This window comes from Bison bison, unplaced genomic scaffold, assembly GCF_000754665.1.
Source record: "Bison bison bison isolate TAMUID 2011002044 unplaced genomic scaffold, Bison_UMD1.0 scf7180017863957, whole genome shotgun sequence".
In the NCBI taxonomy this organism is placed as follows: Eukaryota; Metazoa; Chordata; class Mammalia; order Artiodactyla; family Bovidae; genus Bison; species Bison bison.
In genome coordinates, this window is record NW_011494529.1 from 2382906 (window position 1) to 2398998 (window position 16093).

At 41.1% G+C, this 16093-nt stretch overlaps 1 protein-coding gene across 6 annotated transcripts in view; it reads right to left on the reverse strand.

Moving 5' to 3' along the window:
- The window catches only part of NFIA (nuclear factor I/A), a 406342-nt gene that overhangs the window by 53123 nt on the left and 337126 nt on the right, over positions 1 to 16093 (reverse strand). For all 6 annotated transcript variants that reach the window (XM_010833919.1, XM_010833915.1, XM_010833920.1 and 3 more), the window contains 2 exons: positions 12976 to 13154; positions 10406 to 10571 (listed from right to left, as the gene is read on the reverse strand). In XM_010833919.1, coding sequence (XP_010832221.1) covers positions 10406 to 10571; positions 12976 to 13154 — 345 coding nt within the window. The remainder of the gene's footprint in view (positions 1 to 10405; positions 10572 to 12975; positions 13155 to 16093) is intronic.

Sequence of the window (16093 nt, forward strand, 5' to 3'; positions counted from 1 at the left end):
CCAACTCTTTGTGACCCCATGGACTGTAGCCTACGAGGCTCCTCCATCCATGGGATTTTCCAGGCAAGGGTACTGGAGTGGGTTGCCATTTCCTTCTCCAGGGGATCTTCCCAACCCAGGGATCGAACCCAGGTCTCCTGCATTGCAGGCAGACACTTTACCCTCTAAACCACAGGGAAGCAGAACTTGTGAGCAAATAATGGCTACTGAGGGTGAAAATGTTATCCTGTACTAAATTCCATGCTCTCTGGGAGGGAAGAAGAATATAATTCTCCAGCAGAAAGAGCACATATTTTTGCTATCAGATGTACAAAATTTACCAAGGCTTTTCTGGATCACCCCCTTTCACCCCCCCTTACCCGACCCCACTATGTGAGTTTTGGTCACTGTAATTAGTGATTGAGATTTAAAGAAAAATTTTAGTTCACTAGAAAAATACTTTAAAAATTAAATAAATCATTATATTTGACATAAAAGGGGATTTAAAACTCAATAATCTCTTCCATTCTTACTGAGTCAGGTACTTAGGAACTGCTGCTGCTGCTGCTAAGTCGCTTCAGCCGTGTCCGACTCTGTGCAACCCCATAGAAGGAAGCCCACCAGGCTCCCCCGTCCCTGGGATTGTCCGGGCAAGAACACTAGAGTGGGTTGCCATTTCCTTCTCCAATGCATGAAAGTGAAAAGTGAAAGTGAAGTCACTCAGTCGTCCCCGACTCTTAGCGACCCCATGGACTACAGCCCACCAGGCTCCTCCATCCATGGGATTTTCCAGGCAAGAGTACTAGAGTGGGGTGCCATTGCCTTCTCTGACTTAGGAACTACCTCCCAACAAAGCAATTTCTATCCTTCAATACACAATCAAGTGTATATATACATCCCCACTCTACAGTAGTATATGTTCTATACATACTGTTTCTTAGCACTCTCTCTCCTTTGCTGACTTAATATAACTCAAAGATTATTCCATGAATTCATATACACTTATCCTTTATTTTTGACTTCCCTGGTGGCTCAGATGGTAAAAGTGTGTGCTTACAGTGCAGGAGACCTCGGTTCGATCCCTGGGTTGGGAAGATCCCCTGGAGAAGGCAATGGCACCCCACTCCAGTACTCTTGCCTGGAAAATCCCATGGATGGAGGAGCCTGGTGGGCTGCAGTCCATGGGGTCACAAGAGTCGGACACGACTGAGCGACTTCACTTTCACCCTTATGCTTATTTACTTATTTTTATTTTTGACTGTGCTGGGCCTTTGTTGCTGTGCGGGCTCTTCTCTAGTTGTGGCAAGTGGGGGCCACTCCGTGGCTGCAGTGCACAGACTTCTCACTGCAGTGGCTTCTCTTGTGGAGCACGGGCTCTAGGGCACATGGCTTCAGTAGTTTCAGCTCCCACGCTCTAGAGGACAGGCTCAATAGTTGTGGCACACAAACTTAGTTTCCCCACGGCATGGCACGTGGGATATTCCCGATCAGGGATCGAACCTGTGTCTCCTGCAATGGGCAGGCGGATTCTTTACCGCTGAGCCACCAGGGAAGCAAGCCCCATCCTTCTTTTCAAAGGGTTTTCTAATGTATATCATATTAGTAGATACTTGGATATTTTGGTTTCGATCCCTGGGTTGGGAAGATCCCCTGGAGAAGGCAAAGGCTACCCACTCCAGTGTTCTGGCCTAGAGAATTCCATGGAATAGTCCATGGGGTCGCAAAGAGTCGGACATGACTGAGCGACTTTCACTTTCACTCTTTTATTATAATCACTGTTGCAACGAATACTTGATGTGTATCTTTGCTCATATGTCCAACACTATGTATGACTTACATTTAAAATTTATATATATAAATATATATATAGTAAAATAGTCCTCTGAAGAGGTTGAACCAACTTACAGTCCTCTAACAGTATAGGAGAATGCCTGTTTTTCACACACTCAACAAGATTATGTCACGATACTTTTCTATATTATTTGAAAGGTCTTTCTCATTTCAATATTTCCAAAAAGTCTACCCTATGTTTTTGTGGTACTTTAAGGTTTAATATTTCTATATTATATTTTTTGTACCACCTGGAATTTATTTTGGTATAAGGAATTTTATTTTTTGTGGACAGCTACTCAGTCATCCCAATATACTTTATTGAATAATTCTTTTCCCTCTTCCATATGAAAATGTCACTATTATCATATCCTAAAATACTGTAGTTAAACTGGTCTCTTTCTGATTCAGAAGAATATAAAAAATTAAAATATAATGGGGATAGAAGCAGTGCTGGCTGAAGAATAAAATTCAATGTGGAAATAGAGAGATCAAAGTAAAATATGGTCCCTGGCACTAAACAACATCAGACATTAACTTAAGAGTAGATAAGAAGAAGGAGGGAGCTCTTTGGAATTGTTCAGTATCCTGTATGTGGTGTTGGGTGGAAGAATCTATGATGTTTTAAAAGCTCATAGAACTGTACACCAAAGGGTGGATTTCATTGAATATAAACTTTTTTTAAAACTTAAAAACTAAAGGAAAAGTTCAGGTACCAGTAAAGAAACACTATTTTATGAAAGGAAGCAAATAACATTTTTAAAATTTGCTCTTGTCATTATCTACTGGCTCTTCTCTGAAAGAGGAAATACATTCCTTATATCATTTAAAAATTGTGTATACGACATATTCACTGACTTGTTCTAAATTCAATTACTGATTAAAATTAACACATAAAAAAGTGTTGATGAAAAAGAGAGCCATCATTATTTGGGTCAAAACTCAGAGAGTAATTCTTCTAAGCATTCATCAACAGTCCAAGCTCTGGAGAGCCCTAAGGAACAAAGAACCTCCGGCTTTAGCAATAGCTACTGTTTTCCCACCTTCTCGCTATTCTTTGCTTATCTCCTTTCTTCTGCTCTCTTTCCTTTCTCTGCTAACAAAAAGTTATTCTCAGCAACGGAAACTGATCCACACCGAAGCATAAATGACCACTAGTATCTTCCTTTGTACTTCTCCCATAGGATCTGCACTGCAAACTTGGAAATTGGGCTAAAGCGAAGATCCTCAAAGGATGCTCTGGCCAAGTGTATGAACTGCAGGTTCAAGGTGGCTGGGTGTGAGTCATGACGTTGCTACACTTGACTGAGTGATCTTGAGAAAGTTATCTATCTCTTCACACCCTGTGTTTCTCCATTAAGGTATTTACTTTTCAAAGTATGCACTTCATAGCATTAATGTGAGGATTAAAACAAGATAATATATAAAAAGCACTTTTTAAAGTGCTTGGTTTTAATAAAAGCTCAACATTTTGTTGTGTTATTAATTTCAGAAAAGAATAGGCAGTTTGTGGTTCCCTGGTAACCAGAAATCGTGTCGTATTGCTTTGTAATTTGGCTACAGGAGGAGCTAGCACCATGCGACCATAGGATTATTCTTTTTCATCTAGATGGCTTATTGCAGTAAAGAATCAGCCTGCAATGCAAGAGACACAGGAGACATGGGTTTGATCCCTGAGTCAGGAAGATCCCCTGGAGAAGGAAATGGCAACCCTCTTCAGTGTTCTGGCCTGGAGAATCCCATGGACAAAGGAGCCTGGTGGGCTACAGTCCACGGGGTTGGAAAAGAGTCAGACGTGACTGAGCGACTGAGTGCCCACGCACACTATGGGATTATAATCTTGGGAAATTTGAGATTCCATTCTTGAATCTCAGTTTCCTTATCTATAAAATCCTGACTTCCTGAGTCTTAAGAAGTTGGAAATGAGATAAAATATACATGTAAAGAGCTCTGCTAACCAAAAAGCACTGAACATATGTTAATTATTATACTAGGAAATTTCAATCCTGGTCAGAGATTATTGTTACATTCTCAATTAACAGGTTCAAACTCATTCATACAATGAATGTATACAAGATTCATCAGAGATATAAAAATAAAAAGGGAACTTGTTATTACATGCTTCTAATTTAATAGAATTCTAGTTTAAAAAAATCAAAAGTTCATGGCTAAGACAGGATGGAGAAAACTGTTTATAAGTCTTTCATGCATTTTTAAATTGAGTTTTTGTGTTCCTAATTAATTTAAAAAAGGAAAATATTCATGTTTTATCTTCTATCATAATTCAAAAATGTTTTTTTTTTCTTTTCATTATAATTCTAGGCTATGATGCCAATCTTCAGTTTCTTTTCTGGAAAAGTCCATTTTTATAGTATGTTCTTGGTGCCAACCTATTATAAAAAATTGAATTTTACAATGCAATTAAGAAAATGAATTGTGCATTTTGAATTATCATACCACAAACAGATCCAAATGTAATGAGAGATTTGCCTATTCTTGAGCTGTTATCCTCAGGACTCTTAGGAATATCCATTTGTTTTATTACATGTTTGAAAAGGAGTCCCTTCCCAATTAATGAGATGGTGCATGTAGAAAAACTCAGTACACTGCAAAGAACAGCAGTAGGTAGGATGTTATTACAATTAGTCTCACCAGTAAAATACCTAACATGCATGGATGGATGTTCAGTTGCGTTTGACTCTTTTGCCACCCCATGGACTGTAGCCCGCCAGGCTCCTCTGTCCATGGGATTTTCCAGGCAAGAATACTAGAGTAGGTTGCCATTTTCTCCTCCAGGGGATCTTTCTGACCCAGGGATCGAACTTGCGTCTGCTGCATCGGCATGTATTCTTTACCACTGAGCCACCTAGGAAGCCCAATATTCCTAATGCTAAGTCACTTCAGTCGTGTCCGACTCTGTGCGACCCCACAGATGGCAGCCCACCAGGCTCCCCCGTCTCTGGGATTCTCCAGGCAAGAACACTGGAGTGGGCTGCCACCTCCTTCTCCAATGCATGAAAGTGAAAAGTGAAAGTGAACTCGCTCAGTTGTGTCCGACTCTTCGCGACCCCATGGACTGTAGCCCACTAGGCTCCTCCGTCCATGGGATTTTCCAGGCAAGAGTACCTAATAGGCATCTCCAAATATAACTTGGTCAAACTAAACTTATGATCCCCGCCCCTTGCCCAGAACTGAGCTTCCTGTAACTTTTTCAACTCACTTTATGGCAACTCCACACTTCCAATTGCTCAGGTCAAAAATCTAGGTGTCTTTGCTGATATCTCCAGTTTTTTGTTTTTCTTTTTTCCTCAACTCACATCTAACATGTCAGTAAATGTTATCACCTTTATCTTTCATATATTTCTCACCACCCCTACTGCCTCCCCAGGGGCTTCCCTGGTGGCTCAGTGGTAAAGAATTCACCTGCCAACACAGGGGCCATGGGTTCGATCCCTGGGTCTGGAAGATCCCCTGGAGGAGGGCATGGTACCCACTTCCGTATTCTTGCCTGGAGAATCCTATGGACAGAGAAGCCTGGTGGGCTACAGTCCACAGGGTTGCAAAGGCTTGGACATGACTGAAGTGACTGAGAATGCACTGCCCCTATATGGGTTCAGATCATTAGCAGCTCTTGCCTGCAATACTGCAAGGGTATGCCACCCCTTCCCTGCGTTACTTTTTCCCACTGTACTTCCTGGTCCCTGACTCACTAACTTACTTGTTCTTTGTTGTTCGTCCCCTCCCTCTAGAATGTAAATGCCACAAGGGAAGCGGACGGTCTGCTTTGTTCACTTTTGGATCCCTCTGCCTAGAATGGTGGCTGGCATGTAGAAGACACTCATATTTATTGGTTTAAAAATAAGCCTCATAACTAGTCCTCCTATTTTAATTCTTGCTTCATGAAATCTATTTTCAGCAAAGCCTTCAAAGCGTTTATGTTAAAACCTAACTCGTGTCACTCCTTTGCTCCCCATCTCAGAACAAATGCCAAAGTCCTAACGTGGCCCATAAGAACCTTCAACACTTGCTGCCTCCATGAGCCTGAGCCTCCCCTCTGCTCCCCAGCTCCCAGTCATATCCTCGTTCATCCACATTACTTCTCAGGCATGGCCTCCCCCTACTTTCGTTCATTCACTCATTATGGTCGCACCACACTGGCCTCTGGGTTTTGCTCCTCAAACATGCAGGCTGGACTGGCTGATCCTCCTGCTCGGAAACTCCTCCCTCTACAGTCTCATGGCTCATTCTCTTGCCTCTGCTGGACTTTGTTCAAACCTCCCCTTCTCAGACAGGCCTTCTCCGACCACCCTGTTTAGGTTGTATCCAACCCCCACTAATCCCAACCCCTCTGTGCTTCGCTTTCCTACTATTGTATCAGCATCTCACATCACTCCTACCTGTTATACTTGTTATTTTATTCATCGTCCTCTGTAAAATGAATGCTCCACAAAATCAGGGATTTTTCATCTTTTTCGTTTCCCGCAGAATCCTAGCATCTGCAACGCTGCTTTGCACATAGTGGCTAGTCAATAACTGTTTACTGAATGAATGAACAAGTGATATTCTCTCACCGGTTATCTAAACCCAGTTAATCAGCAGAAGTAGAATCCACCCACTGTGAACTACTCTTACCAGTTATTCCGTTTGTCATGGTATCCTAAACAGATCTGGCATAGTATATATCAATCTTCCTCCAAACATATCAACTATATGAATGTCCTCCTTGAGAGAACAGAACTGTTATTTCCACCCTCACTACTCTTTTTTAGGCCTCTGGTAAGGATTTTTCCATTAAAACATATTATTTTATAGGCAAATATTTTCCCCCAAATCTGTCTTACCCTCGTTTTCCCGGTGGCAGCTGCAAAGTTGCACATTGGTGCCAGAGGCAACTGATTAGTTTAAAAACACATACTCTGCTTTAGGCTGGCACCCACTTGTATTTTATAAATGAGCATATTCAAAATGGTGTCTTGGACTTTGTCTACAGCACAGCACATCTGTCGCCCCACTTTGTCCTGACAACCTGTCTGTGACAGTATGAAGAGCAGTTAGGGTTATTCCTGTTAACAGACATGGGAGTCCAGGCCCAGAAAAGTTGTCAGTATAGGTGATTCCTACTTTCCTTTTTAAAACCTTATTTTATCGCAAATCATCTTAAACCTCTCAGTAGAAAAGACTGTCCCAGGGTATACAATTAGCGGTTTTGAAAAAGACTCAATATCAGATATACTGTCAGGATGTTGAACATCTGTACTTAATAATACCCTGTCGTGATGTTTCTTCTTGCTAAAGTTGAGCTCTAATAAACTGACAAAGATAAACAGGATCCAACCACCCTGTGGCTGTAATTTCTAAGAAAGCACAGAATTAATGAAATGATACTTCTGCTCTAAATTTTTATCCAGTGGTAATCCAATGTCAGACACCCCCTCCTTCCACCCACAAGCTGGTTTCTGAGGAGAAGTTCTACCTTCTCCCTCAGGCTTGAAACATCAGAATGCTACCCCTACTAGCTAAGAAGTCACTCCCTCCAAAAAAACCCCACCTGAGGCCCCACACCTGGACCCAACTCCCTCCCAAGTCCTCTCGTGGCACCGATGCACACCTCTGTCCCAGTGCTGTCTGGGCGAGCTGCCTGTACCCCAGCTGTCTCCCACAACAAACCCCGAGTTTCTTTGGAGAAGAAGTGAATCATCCTTGTATCCCAAGTGGCTAACACAGTCCTTGTTACATGACAGATGCCTAATATATGAAGGATGAATAAATGAATGAAAGGAGGCAGTCTTCCCAGTGTGGGCTGGTGGGCTTTTAGATTTTTAATTTGAGAGGCTTCTCCTATACTATAAATTACAGGTTTCCCAGACTATCACTGTCTTAAAAGTAAAGTAGAAGATAGCTGATATACTGCTCTGAAATAACATATTACTGTGAATTCAGCAAACCCCAGGAAAGACCAGAAACAAGGGCTAAAATTTATGATGATAAAAACCTTTCTATGCCATCAGTAGAACACTTGGTTTTGACTACATTCCTAGAATCCTAGGATTCAAAAAGTAGGTATAAAATTATTATGTAAATATCAAACTTTTGTTCCCCTTTCCTGAAATTCTTTTTCTGAAAATCTCTAAACCCTGTGCTAAGGAACAGGCAACCATATGAGCTGGATCTGCCAAGGCCTCCTCCACACCTCTTCCCATCACGTTAAATGAATGCTTGGGGCGGGGCACAGGAGGACAGTGGTTATGTTCTCATCAAGGCATTAGATGCAATCCATGGAAGGAAGCCCAGGAAGAGACTCATACCAACCTGATTGAGGGGCTGAGTAGCTTCTACACGTCCTACAGACACGTTTCTTCATTAGCCTAGCCTGGGAGGCTTCCACTAGTTAAGAGTTTTGGTAAATAAAGAAATGAAAGTGTTAGTCGTTCAGCTGTGTCTGACTCTGTGCCACCCCATGGACTATAGCAAACCAGACTCCTCTGTCCATGGGATTCTCCAGGCAAGAATACTGGAGTGGGTTGCCATTCCCTTCTCCAGGGGATCTTCCCGACCCAGGGGATCGAACCCAGGTCTCCTGCATGGCAGGCAGATTCTTTACTGTCTGAGCCAACAGATAAGCCCCTGGGAGACAATATAATGGTCCAATTTATTTGGTGGTGGTGTGGTGCTTATCGTGGCTGATTTCACATAACCTTGCCCAGCTAGGGATTACTGCCCACATTCGACAGATGAGGAAACTTGGGATTGGAAGGGAAACACAGCTACCAATGTGAAAGGTGGGGGTTTGAGCCCTTATCCTTTAGACTTATTCTATGTAGAATAAGAACATTAAACAAGGTTTTCTGAGAGCTCAGCCAATGTCCTGTACATCTAGAGAGACAGAAAAGTGGTACAATATGCACCAGTGGTGCAACAGCACAATAAGCATGCAGTTGCCAATGTGTAAGTCAATATCCCCAGCGACTAGATTTAACAGAGTTTGAGGATGGTTATTCTCTGACTAGTTTGAAGATGTTACATGAATACACAATAAGGAGGACTCACCTATAAGCTTCTACTTCTCAGAAGCTTCTTTTCTGAACTGAGTGTCCAAGATCCTTATAGCAAGCCTAGTTTGCTTCCTATGTCATTGGACACTCAGGGTTTTCTCATTTGTTGAACCACTTCTTACCAAGAGAAGTCAGCCTGCCCAGAATTTCCTCTAGACTCTCAGTCTTTTTGCTATAAAACCAGAATCCATGCACAATGCCACTCACTTCTGCATGCGTTATCAAAATGAATGCATACTAGATAACCTGAATCTCACCCATACCCATAAGGGGCTTTAGATATTTGAAATCAGTATCCCCCACATTAAGTTCAATGAACATTGTATCAACAGAGGCTCATTTTTTCTCTTTGGCCCTCCTGTATTCAATACCACACTGTCCCGAACACCGAGAGGTTTGAATCATCCTTCACTATACTCATCCAAATGGCTGTCCAAGCCCAAAAGCTTATGTCTGGAAAACAGCTCTTCTTGGGCTTTCTTCCATTCAATTTCCATAGCTGCTGCTCAAGTTCTTGATCTTACTGCTTCTTTCCTGGTCTATGCTCACTTCTTCCTCTGTAGATGCCTTGTGTCCAGCCTCACTTCCTTGAAGACCTTCTCTCTTTAGGGTCACTGTCACAGTTCCCATTCTTTCCTATGCCTTGATCCCTCTGCAGTGCTTTAGAGAAGGTGGTCAGCACACCCCCTATCAAGATTAGGTAGTCTCATCCATTACCTGGGAACTCTGCCTACAGCCACCACTCTTCCTGTCATTATCTCAGGTATAATAAAAGACAAATTTATGTGTTCAACCTATTTCTATTCCCTTGTCATCTTTAAAATATCAGGAAATACCAGGAGAGTTGTTCTCTCTCTAATTTATCAAATAATCCTATACTGTCAGATCACACTTCCCAGAGTATTCAGAGAAGAGCCAAGAGTTCTTTTCTCTTTCCTTCCAATTGCATTTTCCATCTCCTCCCTCTGCCAATCTTAGCTAGGCAACTGCCATGGCTACTAGCTCTGATCTTCTGCCAGTCTCTTTTGTTGGTGAATGCTCAATGTACACACCTTTGAATTGGTTACTTTCATCTAAACTTTTTTTTCTATTTGATGGATGAGGTACCTAATCTTTGTAGCTCATCAAATGCATTTCTCTTGGATTGTAAGTTACGGGAAGGCAGGGCTCTACCAAAGTATGAGGAATTTTTGCTAGTAAGATTCATACAGGTAGATGTTGTTTGATGATCATGAGGATAGTATTCAAAGCCACTCAAATAATATGCAACACTGAGTAATTCATATTTTCACTTTCAGTCCTGGGCATGTAGTTGTACCATTTCATCCACCCAACACCCAGTCATTTTCACACTTGGTATAGTTGGTGGTACCCTAGAGCAGTATCTGCTTTGATCTGGTCTTGGTTCTGCAAACTCATGCTACAACCATCACTGGGGATCGTGCCTTTCACTAAAGCCTATGCAGTGAGGGGCCAAGCTGAGATGTTGATTCAAGTGCACAGAGCTTTGTAAGTGACCGGCGCCTTGTCTCAGCCATACTTACTTGGTGAGGTGGGGGAGGCTGCGCCTCCTTCTGTTGACGTGGTCGGAGGCTTCGTGTCTGGCACCGGCAGGGGCACAGGCCTGGCCATCGGTGGTGGCGGTGGTGGTGGCAACATGGGGGTGGGAAGGAATGGGTTGTGCACTTTGCCTTGGCTACTCCCGTTGGGCTGCCGGGGTGGGAACAAAACAAAGCATGCACAGGAAAAAGAAGACACAGATAAGAACCATTAGCTGCTTCTGAAAACAAACGATTCGTTAGGCGTTAGGCACATTTTATGCAAATTACTAAGTATTCCAGCTGCTTGAATTCTTCCATAAGAGCATATGGATGACGAAACGTAGGTTGTTCTTAAGACATTCCACAAAAGTACAGTCTTAGGCACACACGCTCCATGTATCCTAAACTTATCTCTTGAATTACTTTGACCTTCTTTGCATTTGATTCTATGAAAGGACCTGCCAACTCGTGCTTGGAATGCTTTGATTCGGTACTAACTGTGACCTTTGTCATCATTCTCATGATTATTAAATATTAATTTAATTTCTAAGTGTTTTATAGAATGCGGAATTATTCCATCACGCCTATTTATATAGATATAGTGAAGTTTCCTAAATATGCATTTGAGATTAAAAAAATATTTTATTTTCACTCTTCAAAGTTGATATTATATAACATTTAATAAATATGTTAAGTGAACATAAAAAATTTCTTTCACATATTGTATAACATCAGGCACAGAAACTTTAGAATTCAGCTGTCAAAATTCTGCTAAGGAAAAATATCACTTCTAATTTTGATTTAAATTATATAAGCATATGCCATAAGAGTCATATTTATTTGGCTGCCTGATGTTAGAACAACCAAGTAACAGCTCTTTAACAAAAGAAAAATTTTCTTCTGAAGAAAGCAATAAAATCCATTTATTTTCAAGTTTTTCCACATAGTCCCATGAAGAGACCTGCCTTAAACCCTATAAAATTTTGATCAAAATGTAAAACTGGGCATTTGACAGTTATATAGGATGATGTCAGGACTATTAAAAAAGAAGTTAGAAATCTGAAAGTCAGATGCTTGATGCTGGTGATCACTTCAGTCTTTTCATGGCTTCCCAAGTGGCCTTTCTGCCTCTGGTCTTCAGTGACATCGTTCACTCAGCAATAACATCTCCTATTTCAGCTCTAGTCCTGAATCAAAATTCAGCTGAAGGAAATGCTGTTGTCCCAGGCTTTTAAGTTTAAGCTTAATAACTCTGCAGAGGAAGTCTCACTCCCTCATCAACATTCACTTATATATTTAGTATTGTTCCTCAAAGACAATCTCATCTGACAGTCAGAATGTTGTGCTTTCTTGCCAACAAACTTGCCTGTGTGTTATTTCTGAGTGGGCTAAAAGTCCGTAAGTGAATGCTTTAGAATACGCCAAGCAAATGAATACACAAGCAAAAAGAAAAAAGGCTCCATATTGATTTGTTGTCTAGACAGAAATGTATCTGCTAACACATCACCAGACATTAGTCAAAGCTGTCTTTTCTGTCTCAGATATGCAGAATCAGGTATTTCTTTAAGCAAGAAAATCAGTGATAGAATGGTGTGATAAAATATTCTAGATTAGGCAATCATAATCATGGTTCATCTGTGGCTTCATGTGCAGTTATAGGATAAAAGGAAAATTACATTTGGCTTTATGCTGTTCATTATTTCCAATTTATTATTATTGGCCTTGGGATATAGCTATCCATTGTAAACATTTGGTTCTACATTTGAAACAAAATTTGTGATTTTTAAAAAATGGGAGGGGAGTCTGATAGAGAATGGATACATGTATATGGATGGCTGTGTCCCTTCGCTGTTCACCTGAAACTATCATACTATTGTTAATCAGCTAGACCCCAGTACAAAATAAAAAGTTTAAAAAAAATCACTTTTACATTAGGAATGTTGTTTCAGTTTGTGATTTAGCTTATTTGAGAAAAAAATTGAAATCTTCATTCAAATCGATTGAGGACTGTTTAGCTGTATACAAAGATAAGTGGGAAAGATAACTACTTGCAGAAATAGCAAACTATAATAAACTACTTCGAGCATCTTGAGTTCAAGTACTGGTCAACTTGATGTGAAGTGTTAGAAGACTATTTTTAAAAAATATCAACTTAGCTGATCTGAAACATCTGTGCCCCCTCCTCCCCCTACCGCTCCCTACCACTCAAAATCATTATTTAAAATTATTTGGTCTTTCTATTTTGTTAGCTGTGTGAGCCCTTGAGTTAGTGTGCAGGAGGTGGGATTATCTGCCCACAGACCTTAGAAGGTTATACAGTTCACCCTTGAGATGATTTATATCCATAAACTTGACAGTTGAGAAGTTAACACAAACACTGTTTTTAAATCCTGGCCAATCCCTCTTAGAGTAAGTTAACTTTCCCACAATCTAGAATAAATATGACATTTGCCTGTAGTCAGTCAGCACGACACTGGAGCACCACGTCACATGGTCATAAGGTCTTCCCTTGTTATTTTTACATTTGGTTAATATTTCTAAAGAAATTGGGAAAAAAAAAGAATTTTCCTTACATTGAGGAACCCCACCTGTCCAGCCTGCTGACCAGCATCAGGGCAGACAAGTTGGACAAACTCTTTCAGCGTCTCCTGAGGGTGATAGCGGATGGCTGGGTGAGAGAAGTAAGGCCCGGGCTGCTGGATGATGGGTGACGTCGGAAAATGAAGAGTCGATGGTGTTGCGTGTGGACTTGCTGTAGGAAAACAAAACATCAGAGTTAACAGAGAAAGACTTGCTTTGCCACAGCATTTAAACCAGATTCAACTTCCTCTTAAAATTTCTTCTCCTGACTCAATTCACAGTAACTGCTTGTGTGACAGCATTTAATACTGGAGAGGTCTGATAGATTTTCTTCCTTAAAGCTCTAAGACAAACATGGAGGTTAGATTAGGGTAGAGTTTCAAGCTGTCTTTCTATTTTCAGTGGACATGAGTTATAAAGGCATTAATAATCCTTGGTGAAGCTGAAGATTATTCATTACTTTAAGAGCCTTTTTAATGAAGCAGGCAATAAAAAATGTATTTGGTAGATTAGACCTGATTTAACTGACATTACATATGACAAATTCTAGTTTGCACATATGGATCCCCTTTCATGCTGAGCATTCCATAGACAATAATTCATTGTTAAAGCTCTTATACCCCTTTCAAGGAAATTTCTAGGGACTAATTCAGGATGAAATTTTTTTGAAGTCTGTAGTAAATGATCACTTAATGAACCCAGGCAATTTGGGTGCCTCACTTTACATGGAAGGTTTCAAAGCCAAACTCTGAAAAGCATAGATGTTAGTTAGAGCAGGGAAACCCACAGGCAGAGGAGATAGGCAGTGACCCCTGCTAAATTGCTGGCCCTCTGCTCATACAAACTGATGAAAGACTCAGACAACTATCACTCCCTTATATCTGAAACTGTATCTGAACCTATATATTGAGTTTCACTGATATAGGAAGAATATTGTATTAGGCTAAAAAATTGTATGTGAAGTGCTTAATAATTTTGCCTTGGAAGACTTCTGCCCTTCACATGGAAGGGTGATTGGTAAAGCCTGCTGGAGGGTAAGAAGAGCATGTGGGAAGGGCTGGAGACACAAACCAAATAACGCCAACATGGCAGCTCTCATCTCCCAAAGAGGGCCAAGGAGACATCTCCCAAGTAGAAGCAGATGAGAGCATTTATTTTTCCTTACTTTTTGCAGTTTAAACCTTTAAACTCCAGGAGCCCCTGCAAAGAGGAAACAAACGAATACCCAAATATTTGGAAAGTAAGACTTTCCTAACATTGAGAATGACTCAATAAAACTGAAGAGCAAGTAAGCAAGACTGGCCACATTTTCTACCACCATTTGATCAGTAAGTCTGAGGACTGTCAAAAAAGGATGCATCTCTATTGATCCCTGGACATGGGTTCTCTGTTCTCTACTGTGTCTGTAGGACTGGGGCATTTCCTGACTAATAATTGGGAGTGGCAAGAACTCTGAGGTTTTGAGTGGCATCTGTAGTTTTTCAAGAGTAGAAACAGGAGTCTGGAATGGGATCAACAGTCCAGTCGATACCATGCAGATGACTTGATAAGATTTCTTCATTTATGCCACCTTTAATCCATCCAAAAATATTCCTAGGCTCTTACTGCGGGCTTGGGACACAACACTGAGATGACACAAAGTTGTCTTCAGTCCTACAATTGAGGGCATCTTGAATAAAACCAATTCGTATTGGCTCTTCTCTCTTCACCATCTTAGTAAATAAAAAGCTTCAGGTGCTTAAGTGGAAAGTGATGAATGGTTGTGAGATTATGAAATTGTGGTGGCCAGCAGAGAATGCTGGCAAGGGAAAAATTAACTTGAGTAGACTGGACAGATAAAAGTTAAATAGTAAATAGTTTATCCCTCCGTTTAATGCATTCACTGTCATATCCCCAGAACAGTGTCTGGCACTCAGTAAATATCTGCTGATGGTACAATGAATGATCAGATATATAAGTGTACAGAAATTAATAAAGTGGCCATACAAATAAATATAAACTTAAAAAAATTTTCCTGGCAAAAAGCCATGAGCTTATAGAAAAACTGGTAAAACGTAGGACTTAATATGGGCTCAGTCACTTCAGTCATGTCTGACTCTTTGCGATACTACGGACTGTAGCCTGCCAGGCTCGTCTGTCCATGGGATTTTCCAGGCAAGAATACTGGAGTGAATTGCCATAGCCTCCTCCAGGGGATCTTCCCAACTCAGGGATCAAACTTGTGTTCTCTTATGTCTCCTGCATTGGCAGGCAGGTTCTTTACCATTAGTACCACCTGGGAAGCCCAGGACTTAATATACTGGATGATAAATCTTGGAATCCATTATAATCTCTGAGTTAAAATCTGCAGCTAGAAAGTTAAATGACTTTAGCCATCTCTTACGATGCAAAAGGCTTTAAAGAACCCAAGGAATTTTTTCATCTAATATGGTATGCTCGTCTTTGCTGGTAGAAAGAAACTTTCACCCAGTAGCCTGTATTTGACCAAATAGTTTCTAGTTAGAGATGGAATGTGGCATTTCCCAGATGAGGCTGGGAATGTACTGAGCACAATGAAATGATACACTCAACTTTTGCCCCATGACAAACACAAAGGTGGCACCTCCATTGTCAAGAGCCTACAGGAAGCAGACCTTCATAATAAAGTGGCAATGCTTCGGGTGCTTAAGTGGAAAGTGATGAATGGTTGTGAGATTATGAAATTGTGGTGGCCAGCAGAGAATGCTGGCAAGGGAAAAATTAACTTGAGCCGACTGGACAGATAAAAGTTAAAGAAACCTGATAGAAGAAATATTTTAACGGACCATGAAATTCCTTCCTTAATTGTTTAATCAACACCCTTGCCCTTTCTGTTGCTGTTGTTCTTGTTGAAAAATATGTAAAAGAAAATCATTAACAACTAAAATGCAGACCTTAGTTTCTTCGTTCAGTTCAGTCGCTCAGTCGTGTCTGACTCTTTGCGACTCCATGAACTGCAGCACGCCAGGCCCCCCTGTCCATCACCAACTCCTGGAGTTCACTCAAACTCACGTCCATCGAGTTGGTGATGCCATCCAGCCATCTCATCCTCTGTCATCCCCTTCTCCTCCTGCCCCCAATCCCCCCCGAGCA